General features: G+C 41.6%; 1 protein-coding gene across 1 annotated transcript; it reads right to left on the bottom strand.

Annotated features, from left to right (window-relative positions):
• Positions 1-99: 99 nt before the first annotated feature.
• Positions 100-1,761, bottom strand: LOC125603974 (the record flags this gene model as incomplete). The annotated part of the gene is made up of 3 exons (XM_048774655.1): positions 1,188-1,761; positions 928-1,068; positions 100-809 (listed from the first exon to the last, which is right to left on the bottom strand). Coding segments are annotated over exons 1-3 (1,425 nt in total), but the record flags the coding sequence as incomplete, so codon positions are not given.
• Between the last annotated feature and the right edge of the window lie 10,335 nt (positions 1,762-12,096).

Below are 12,096 nucleotides of genomic sequence, written 5' to 3'. Positions count from 1 at the left end.
TCCTTGGAAGGGGATACTTATCTTTGATGGTGATATTGTTGATTCTTCGATAATCAATGCAAAGCCGCATGCTACCATCCTTCTTTTGACAAATAAGACCGGAGCTCCCCATGGTGAAGAGCTAGGTCTTATGAAACCTTTCTCCATTATATCTTCAAGTTGTTTCTTCAACTCTGCAAACTCCGCAGGTGCCATGTGGTAGGGAGCCTTTGTTATCGGCTTCGCTTCAGGTTCCAAGTTAATTGTGAAAGGGTTACTCTGAGGTGGAGGTAACTCTTTCAACGTTTCAAACACATCCTTGAACTCTTGTACTACCGCAATATCCGTAATTTCAACTCCGTTGCTAGTGGGCCCTTCACTAGCAGTTATTGTTACCAGATACGCTTCTCCATCCTTAAGCAAATCTTCCACTCTCAAGGCAGCTACTAAAGACACAGACTTGCTTGGACTGATCCCGTAAAACCCAATTTGTCGTTGCCCGTTCTCCTTGAACAAAATACGACCTTTTCCACAATCTAATTGTGCCCGATAGCCTGATAACCAATCCATGCCCAAGATAACTTCATATCCTTTTAAGGGCACCACCAACAAATCTGCCAAGAACATCTTCTCGCAAATGACTAACGGAACTCTTCTGAGGCATTCTTTTGCTTGGAGGGTTTGGTCTCCGGGAGTCATCACAGCCACATCCACCCTGTCAATCACAAATGAACCCACAAACTCGGCAGCTACCTCAGGGGCCACAAAGCTATGTGTTTCCCATGAGTCGAACAATACATGTGTGGGATGCCCCGCAACATGTAAAGTTCCTGCCACAACATCAATATATATCAACAACATAAAAATTATCCAATAGAAGGTAACCAATCCATCACAAGCAATAACACAACACAAAATCAATCTAGTAAGGTTAAAGAACCCGAATACCTGTGATGGGACCCTTAGATGGGGCTGGAGGTTTAGTATCCTCTAGTTCTAAAGCGTAAACTCCACCTCCTATTGCTTGCCTTTTTGGCGCTGGTGCGATTGCAGGTGGAGTTGTAGGATGATGGACAGTGATTGGCGTAGCTGGTATAGACGATTGACACCGCACTGGGTAGAGATGTGTCCTTTCTTTCCACACGTGTAGCATGTAGGATAGTATGAGTTTGACTGAAAGGATCCAGGTTTCTTCTCGTAGCATTCACTGGACTTATGGCCTGTCTTGCCACAGTCAAAGCATTTTCCTGTGAACAAAGATCGTCGACTTGGCCCTTCTGATTCCTTTTCCTTATCTTTACCCTTAAAAGATCTTTGGTTTCCACCATACTTCCCTGCTTGATGCTGCTTGGATTTCTTACTTGCCGCCTTTTCAGCTTCCGATCCGATCTCCACATTCACAGTCTTTTCCACTAGCTCGGTGAGACTCTCGTAGTTCCCGACTGCCAGTCTATTTTCCAAATCTGGTTTCAGACCAAACATAAAGTTAGATATCATGGTTTCTTCATCATCTGGTCCTCGCAGCACGTGTCGTCGCAGTCGCATGAACTCAGATTCATATCCTCTAACTGTCTTGTCTCCTTGTACTAGGTTAGCAAACTGACGTTGAAGCCTTCGCTTGGACTCCGAGGTGAAATACTTGCATTCAAATTCTTTTTTGAATGCCGCCCAAGTGGTGACCAGATGTCCTACTTGGTGATCCCTACTCTCCCACCATTCTGCCGCGTCTTTGTCCAAATAATACACTGCCATCTTCTTTTTAGAGTCCTCGAAACACGTCATGGTCTCAAAGTTTTTCTCCATGTTTCGAAGCCACTGGTCGGCTTCAAATGCATCTGTTCCTCCTTCAAAATATTCTTTATGGCAGCTATCAATGGTAACATCGGTGTACTAACTGAAGGTTGTGGTGGCACGAGTGGCTGAGGTTGCACTTGAGGTTGTTGTAGTGACCTCGCTCTCACGTCATGAAGAATCTTCAAAGTGTGCTCCATTCCTTGTCCTTGTTGTGGTTGATCATGAACTTCTGGTTCAATCAGGTTGTTCTGCCTTATTGGTCTTGGACCTTGGACACTTGACTCGCTATCATCTATTTCTGGTCTTCTCCTTACAGTACGGTTTGGTGGAAAGTTTTCTTCTGGTGGTATCTCTTGATCATGTCCAAACAGATTGTTGTTTCTTCCTATATTTTCTTCACTGGATCCTTGGTTGGTGTGTGCCAGTGTTTGCACCCTTCCCTCTGATTCATATCCCAGTCCTCTTCTTCTTGAAACACTTTCTGTACCCAACATCCAATCATGCCCTCCTTCACTCCTTCCCCTTCTTGCCATCTGCAATCCACGAACAGAGAATTTACTATTAAGAATACTAATTAAAACGAAACTCTATTGGTTTCCTAACACATCTTTTACGACACATTTGACTCGATAAAACACGGAAAGTACGTGATTGACCGCATGATCTAAACCATGCTTTAATACCACCTCTATAACACCCCCGAACTGTTTTAGACATCTGTCAGCCAGCCAGGCAACAATCAAACAGGAACATGCCCGAACGACCTTCCTCTGCCAAGTCCGAAAATGTTACGACGGATTGAGAATAGACTTTCCAAGTCACATACATAATTCTGTAACCCAGAATATCCATTCAAAACTTATTTCCTCTAATCTTCGGCCTTAGGCTTTGCAACCCGTACCAAATCATAGAGTTGTGTTAGGTTGGACTAACCTAATATCAGATTCAACACGTCACGAATATAAAACATACTTTATTCCATAAAACAAGAAGTTCACAAGCCCAAAATATTATACATATGGTCCATGGATGCAGTCGAAAGTAAAACATACATTTATATATCTTGAAAACGAGTCTTTAGCAAAAGATGTCCAATCTACACCAGCTCCTACAGTTCCTTGAGTGCTATGGTCCTTTCTACTGGTCACCTGCAAAAGGATGTGAGGAGTGAGTGAACTAGTTTCACTCAGTGAGCCAGGGTTCCCTATCTAGCATATACAACAACCCGTCATTCTAAACCCCACTCCAAACACAAGCAAGACGGGTAGTTCAACAATCAAAATTCAAGATCATAAAGCATGACCGAATAAGCAATAAACCATTAAACCATAATAAATCAAAACACTCTTTATGACTGTCATATCAATCAACAATATATATATATACTCCTAGGGCCCAACAGAATCATTCTTCCTCCACATAAGGGACATCGGCAATCCCTTCACTATTACACCACACAGGCGTAGGCGCTCGGGAATCGCCCGGTCACGGTCCTCAATCGGAATCACCGTGCCCCGGTCCCCTATTGGACTCGCCGGGGGCTGTCACATCCACGTGTGACAGTCAGCCTTGGTGATCAAGCCAAGTTAAACCGAGCCCACCACTTTCCGGACAATCACCGGCTTAGTGGTACCATTTAAGGAAGCAATGACCTGCAAACTACTACTAGAACCACCACAGGTTCTCACACAACAGTACGAACATGAGGTACACACTATAACAACATATAATAATCACACAATCACAATAATCCGGGTGCTTAGAGTAGTCTTGCTATCCACTTAGCCCATACATCGTCTCAAGCCTCGGATCCACAAACTGACACCTAGACCGGTCTGGCTATCCTAGCTCGGAAGCCGTCTCCGATGTCATGAACCTGCATTAAAAATTTGTTAACAAACAATTAACCGTGACTCACAATGATTAAGCGATGTGGCTCGAGTCATTGATTTATCCCCTCCAAATCTTCGTCTTGGTACCGTGATGTTAAATCCCAAAACCCAACCACAATGTCTTGAATGAACTGGTCTGGACTGATCAGAACCCGGAAATAACCTTCTTTCTTTTCTGGACAGTCTTTCGGAACTTCCTGCTAGTTTATCGGTTTTCGAAAAATGTCTATTCATCTAAAGCACCTCACTTCTTTCTCTCTCTCTCTCTCTCTCTCTATCTCTCTCTCTCTCTCTCTCTCTCTCTAAGCCACGTTTTAGAGTGTCCTTGGTGTGTCTGAATGAGTAAAAATGAACCAGGGTAGCTAGGTATATATAGAAGTTGCCGGCCAATAAGAATGAGCCACCAGATCGCCTGTGTGTCGTCCTGCATGCTTCCGGACGCATGCATGGTGACACATGGGCATCCACATGCCCTGTTGTATGCTCTATAACCATGCCAGAAGACACCTCCACGTCCACTTGCCTTTCAGCATGTCTGGTGTTCATGCATCGCGACACACGGGCCTCTGCATGTCGGTTCGCATGCGAAGATCGCTGGTTTTGCGACACCTCGTGCTTCTGTGTGTCAAGCTGCATGGAACTGCTTCATACACGTCAACACCTACTTCTTGTGTTGACACTCAGCAGGTTAAATGGTTGACACCACGTCCTGATCCCTTAGATCAAGCCACCTCGAGCTTCTCAGTCGATTTGCGCGATTTCGGCCCTTCTGGTGAATTTTCGTCCCGCGATCAATCCCGAATATTTTTCTGCTCCCGTTCTGATGAGCTAAATATTTTTAATAGACTCCAGACTAACCTTAACCTTGAGGAAAAAAATTTCCCGAGCCTTCGGCTTCCCCGAGAAATTCCGTAAAACCGAAATTATGGTTTTTTTTTAAGACGGGGTATTACAGGCTACCTAGAGAATCGATTGCATTCAGCCATCCACATTGATCGACACCCGCCGAATTTCAGAACAGACCAAGTCTTAAAAGTCTAAGTCTGGGGAAGGACTAGTAAGAGCAAGAAGAAAAAGAAGAAGAAGAAGGTAGATGCAGATCTCCTGTCACTAGTCTCTTCGCAATATCAAGAAGGAAATCTTGAGTATAGAGTGCGTTGCAGAGGACATCCATAACCTTTTACCATCGTTAGAGTGCTATGTGATCCAGAGCTGGGAGAGCAAGGGAAAGTTTCTACAAGAGCTTTTATCAACTGCATCAACAAGATGAGGAAGAGAGACACTGACACTTGTTTTGGAGAAAGTTCACATTCTCATCTGGACTGATTCAGATCTCTAGAAGTCAAGCTAATGACTAAAATAAGCGCTAAGTGGGAGGCAACCCACTATTAGGTATTTTCTTTAAAGTTTAGTTTTAATTTTTACTGATTTTTCGTTTTTAAATTTTATGCAAAAAAGAGAGATCCAAGGTTCATGAGTTGAGGACCAGCATCGATCGACTACTGGCCAGCGTATCGATTGACAGAGCATCATGAATGGATACGATTGCAAGTATCTAGAGAGGACATTCCAGATATCCTTCTGATGGCTAATGGCTAATGGAGCAGAAAATCTCTTCATGCAACGACACAACACTCTAGAGCACCAGCAGAGAGTTATAAACGAGTTCTATGACCCAACTGGTGGACTAGATGATCGTTTCAAGCCAAAGTGTCGACAACATACTCGACTGTCGATCGACATCAGAGTCCCAACATTTATCGACCGACATCCAGAGTTCGGAAAAAGAGCCTACGACTGTGATGGAACAAGGAAATTCCACTGGGAAGGGAAGGATGAGTATGGGGTCTACAGAGATGATCATGAACATGCGCGAAGTGTAAATGGACACATCATCCATGTATCTAAGGATGATATCAGAAATCTTCTGGAAAGAGCCTCAGTGGATGAGCACAGCTACATATGTCTTCCAGAGCATGCACGGTCATTCACACAGACCAAGCTAGTACCAGAAATCTTCACCAACGATGAGATAAATGAGATGCTTTATGGAATCTGTGAAGCCCAGGAAAAGAATGATGATGATTTCCAAATGAATCTTGATGGTGTCTAATACATATTGAATGATAGTATTAGTTGGTTGACTACATGCATGGAGAGATGAGGCAAAACATAGTCAGAATGCAGACACAGCGTGCGGCCGAAGCAATTACACCAGCATTGATCGACAAAAACATCTCGATATCGATCTACGATGAACTGTCACAATCAAATCCGATGAAGTCTCGACCAGATTCTTACACCAGAGCAGAGATTGATCAGATAGTAGAAGAGATATACAAAACTCTGGGAGCCCCAGAAGAGAGGCTTGATAGGAGATGTGATGACATCTATTTCCCATGGGACATCAGCTTCAGCTCTTTGACTTCTCAGACATAAGCAATGCAGAGGGAGATAGTGGAGCTTCAGAGATACATCGCACGTCGTCCAGAGGCATTGACAGACGCATCAACATATCGACCGACAGTCACAGAAGAACATCGATCGACAAAACCACACCAACAACCCGAGGAAAGCTAGTAACAAAGGTGAAATTAGATATGTCTGATACAAACAAACATGGAGAGGAGATCTCAGCTGACACATACGCCAGACTTTTGATACATCAGTTTAAACTTGAATGACTTGGAGACAGACTGCATAAGATAGAAAATACAACTGCAACAATGAAAAACAAATGGCGCAGAGGAGATGAGGCAGTGAAAGACTTCACTGGTACATGGTTCAACAAGAGCAGATAAGAGATGGAGACTTGCTTCCCAGCAAGTACCTGTTTTCCACATTACTAGCCAAATCAACTCCAATGTCAAGCTAAATGACTATAACAAAGCGCTGAGTGGGAGGCAACCCACTATTAGGTAATTATAATTGGTTTTCATTAGTTTAGTACTTATGCCAGATTTTGAATTTTTGCAGGTCATAAAAAAAAACAAAAACAAATCCAAGTAGACGATTGCCAAGAATATCAAACGACGAGATCCAGCCGATATCAATCGACAGAACATCACCTGCCGCGACCGATGACAACAACAACACATCAATCGATATTTATTCCGGTCTGGTATATCGTTCTTACTTGTTAAATGGAGTCCTTTTGCTTTAGTTATCACCACAACATGATAGGCCATGGATTTTACCCACTATTAGCCGTGGTTTATAAATGTTTTAATAACTAATTACTATGTTGTAGAGTTTATTTAGTATATTTACAGGATCAGGAGTGCTTTGGTAGAAAGTGATGATTTTGGAGCATTTTGGAGACAATTGGAGAGAGCATCCGAGCTTACCACCGAGCAAGATCAACGGTCCACATTTTGAGATAATAATCGATCAACGCACACCTTTTGACATTGATCGAAAGTGAAGCGCGCAGAAGCCCATTTGGTTCCAGTCGACTTAGAGCCCAAGACTTCACCAAATTACAAGATTGCCCCTGGCGAGTTTTTAACCTAATATTTATAGCTTGCCAAAGTGTTTCAGGCAAAGTGTGCTTTCTTGTTTTCTTATTTTCACAGCAAAGGTTTTCTAGGATTTTAGTAGAGTTGGAGAGAAGATCCAAAGATATTTGTGATTGAAACTCCTTACTATCTATTATCTATTTATGTAGTTTTTATACCTTGTGGTTATGAATTGCTTAGCTATGTCTAAGTGGTTCTATAGCTAGGTTTAGGGTTTAAATAGGTTATGAGGGATTAGCCCGAACTGTAGATTGCTAAGTTGTGATATTCATCATTAGGATTGTCATTAATGCATGTTTCTAGTTTAGCTAGCTAGAACCTTGACCTAGGAGTTGTAGGCACAAATTAACACTTGAATCTCACCCTGAATCCGTCCTAATTGAGCTAGGATTGTTAGAGTAAGGTTAAAGCTGATCTAGTAAGCCTAGTGAGCACTATTCAACCCGCGCGTAAAGCTTGACTAAGAGCGCGTCGATCAATATTCCTAGTTAATAATTGATTGACGGAGCAAAAGGTGTATAGATCGATATTCCTTTAGAATCATCGATCGACACTTAGATCTGGTCAATAGACAAACCTAGAAAGCGAACGCCGATCGGTTTGTTCATTAGAGCTCTATAATATCATGCATACAACTGTTAGGCATCTGTAGGAATAGGGCTTTTTGCAAAAGTGACTCAAAACTTGGAGTCAAACAGAAAACTAACCTTTTCTTTTGACTCCTTTTTTTTTGAGATTTTAACCCCACACCTGCATTTTATCTACGAAAATGCCATTAACATTTTTTTTTTTTTTTTCGAAAATGGCTTCTTTACTGTCTCAACCTCATCTTCTTCAAGTATTTACAATATTGCCACTGCAATGAATAGTGGCAACAACCTTGTACGAACTGTTTGGAGCTTTTAATGCCCTTTAATGCACGTAAATCTCTTTACACTCTCTCTGTTTCAATTGTTATGAACTAAAAACAACATTTCTTTCACTTTCTCTCTATATTCATCCAAAAAACTCAAGCTTTTGATTCAAAATATGGGCTATGGTTGACAGAGCCATATTTCTTTCGTTTTGACTTACGGTTGCTTTCGTTTGAGGTTCTGGGTGGTTGGAGAAGACCCTGTGTGCAAACGAAGTCATCTCACCTAGTTTAAGGTACGAATTTGAATTTTTTTTCAAGATCTGTTCGCGTAGAAGACTTACTAGTAAGTCATCTGTATGTAGAAGACTTACTGATGAGTCTTCTGGTCAAACGGACGACTTAAATTAAGTCGTCCAGCTTTGTTTGTTAAAAAAAAACACTCCAGACGACTTATATATACGTCGTCTACGAGAAACGGGCTAGTTTTGCATTTGACCGAATCGTGTCAGATCTTTGACTATTTCTGGACGACTTATAATTCAGTCGTCTCTGGGAAAGTTAAAATTTCAATATTTTATGAAAACTTGACGACTTACGTGTAAGTCGTCCTAGGTTAGTTTTGTAATTGAAAAATAAAACTTCATAATTTAACTTTAACCAGACGACTTAATATAAAGTCGTCCCTCCAGAAGACTTAATTTAAAGTCGTCCGGGGAAAGCAAAGTCGTCCAGAATTTTTCCCAATTTTCTGGTCAAACCTTGCTTATCCCGGACGACCTTAAATTAAGTCGTTTAGCTGGACGACTTTCATCTAAGTCGTCTGGAGAAAGTTAAATTTCAAGTTTTATTTTTCAATTACAAAACTAACCTAGGACGACTTACACGTAAGTCGTCAAGTTTTCATAAAATATTGAAATTTTAACTTTCCCAGAGACGACTGAATTATAAGTCGTCCAGAAATAGTCAAAGATCTGACACGATTCGGTCAAATGCAAAACTAGCCCGTTTCTCGTAGACGACGTATATATAAGTCGTCTGGAGTGTTTTTTTTTAACAAACAAAGCTGGACGACTTAGAATTAAGTCGTCCCTTTTAATTTTCAATTGCAAAAGTGACCTCTTTAGACGACTTACCTTTAAGTCTTCTGGACGACTTAATGCTAAGTCGTCTGCGGCAATGTTTATTGAACTTCTTCATTTTCTCTATGTTTACTAATGTGTTTTATTTTGAATATTTGCAGATGATTTTTCAGTTACATGCAGTGTATGGAGAATGGTTGTTGAGAGATTTCCGTTGGGATTTTGTGGTTGATGATCTCAAAGGAGCAAGATTGTTTTTATTGAATGAAGATTCAACACATGCTGAACTTGTTGCAATGGCTCAAGAAGATTATAACCTGGACATGAGAACAGTGAGTGTGGAGATTAGCTACTCATTACCAGCAGAAATGATGATGGCTCCAGGCAGTCTTCCCATTCATGTTACAAGTGATAGACAAGTTCGAAACTTGCTGGAGATACTCAAAACCCATAGAGTATGTCTTTGTGTATCAAGCCGCAGCAAGGTCGAAACGGTTTCAGAGAAAAGGGATATTGATGAAGCTGGTGAATGGAAAAAGATGTTGGTGATAATGATGAAGCTGGTGAATGGGAAGAAGATGTTGGTGATGATGATGAAGCTGGTGAATGGGAAGAAGATGTTGGTGATGATGATGAAGCTGATGAATGTTTTGAAGATGTTGGTGATAATGAGTTTGTTGAAGATGAAAATCAAGATGGGGAGGAGGAAAATGGAGAAATCCAAAAGACATATGCTAAGACAAATGCTATTGAAGGAGGAAAATCGAATGGTACCAGTATCTATGTCAACCAGAGTTTTGTTAGCAAGGGTGCACTGCTTTCAGAGCTGCGGTTGGCAGCAGTGAGGGGTAAGTTTTCTTTCAGATTATACAAATCAACGAAAACTCTCGTTGTGGCAACATGTCCGGTTAGCTATTGTGGATGGAAGGTCAGAGCGAGTGTCAAACATGGGACAAACACGTTTTGGGTAACAAAGTATGTGGAAAAACATTTATGCTCAGCGGGAGACCGAATCGCTCAGCGGAGACACTGTACTCCGAAGTATGTAGGTAGTCTTTTCATTGATCGTGTTGGAATCATTGATGGGATAACTCCGCAGCATATCACTGATGCAATGAGGAACATGTTTGGCATGGCGCTTGATTACACCACTTCATACAGAGCACTGTTATATGCACAAAGATTGGTGAGAGGATCAGCAGAAGAAGGGTATTCGCGTCTGGCATCATATCTCGAGCAAATCTCCATTGCAAATCCTGATTCTATCACGGCGATAGAACTTGATTCTATGAAAAGATTTAAGTATCTATTTCTCTCTTTTGGAGCTTCTATCAAAGGTTTTAAGTATCAGAGAAGGGTCATTGTGGTGGATGGAACTCACCTAAGTGGAAAGTATCGAGGAACTATGTTAGTTGCAGCCGCACAAGATGGCAATTTTCAGATATTCCCATTGGCTTTTGGGATCGTGGATGAGGAAGATATACCTTCTTGGGAATGGTTTTTCACAAAATTGGCTAGTTGTATATCTCATGACAAGCCTCTGGTGATAGTCTCCGACCGGCACAAGGCCATTAAAAGTGCGTGTGATAAGGTGTTTCCTTGGGCAACCCGAGGAATATGTTATTATCACCTTCAAGATAACATTGTCAAAAAGTTTAAAGGGAAACATCTCATGTACTTGGTGAAAGGGGCTGCTTATGCTCACACGGTTTACGATTTTGACCGGTACATGGCTGAGATACGGAGTGCAAACCCGGAACTTGCAACGTATTTGGAGAAAGCCGACGTCAGGCTATGGTCAAGGGTTTATTGTAAGGGGAACAGGTTCAACATAAAAACAAGCAACATTGCTGAATCTATTAATTCCGCACTGAAGCGAGCAAGAGGATTTCCGATTACGTTCCTGCTGGAGTTCATAAGGCAGAAGTTAGGAAAATGGTATTGGAAAAGGAGACAAGATGCTTTGAGTCTCACAACTGAACATAGCGGGGGTGTTGAATACTTGCTTGCTGTTCGAGAAGAGATAGCGGGTACGATGACGGTCGAACCAATTGATGGATGGCATTTCTTTGTCAAAGGTGGCAAAATGGACTGTGTGGTTGATTTGGAACATGCAAAGTGTGATTGTGGTGTCTATGGAGTGGAGAAAATACCTTGCTCTCATGCTATAGCTGCTGGAATACATGCTGGTTTGCATATCTCCACACTTGTATGTCCACTGTACTCAAAGAATTATCTGTATGCAGGATACTCAGAGAATATATATCCTATCGTGTCACAACATATTGAGGAACGAGAATGCTTTCCTCCAGAACTAAAGCGTGGTCGGGGGAGACCGAAGAAATCAAGATGGCAATCTTGGTTGGAGCTATCTAGGATGAGAGGACACAAACCCAGGAAGAAACACAGGGCACGGAGATGCTCAAACTGCAAGGAAACTGGCCATACGAAACCACAATGTACACAACCAGTTGACTAGTTGTCCAGACGACCTAAATTTAAGTCGTCCAGTCTTGATTACCCGTCCAGACGACTAAATTTTTAGTCGTCCAGTGTATTTTATTTTTAGACGACCTTCTACTAAGTCGTCCAGTGTATTTTATTTTTAGACGACCTTCTACTATCCCTTCAAGTGTATTTTATTTTTAGACTACCTTCTACTATCCCTTCAAGTCGTCCAAACCTTCTAGACGACTTATTTGTAAGTCGTCCAGTTGGAAAACCTTCCAGACGACTTATAATAAGTCGTCCAAACCTTCTAGACGACTTATTTGTAAGTCGTCCAGTTGGAAAACCTTCCAGACGACTTATTTCTTCCACATTTTTTTTCAGATGCTGATCAACAAGCTCCAAACCTTCCAGACAACTTATATATTTACAAATCTATACAAAGACAAGCTGAAATACAAATACTTCGCTTGTTAAAAAATCATGTTCAAATACAAAGACAAATCTAATCATACATGCCCACGAACTTA

This window comes from Brassica napus, unplaced genomic scaffold (genome assembly GCF_020379485.1).
Source record: "Brassica napus cultivar Da-Ae unplaced genomic scaffold, Da-Ae ScsIHWf_440;HRSCAF=671, whole genome shotgun sequence".
Classification (NCBI taxonomy): domain Eukaryota; kingdom Viridiplantae; phylum Streptophyta; class Magnoliopsida; order Brassicales; family Brassicaceae; genus Brassica; species Brassica napus.
This window is presented reverse-complemented; position numbering and strand designations above follow the sequence as displayed.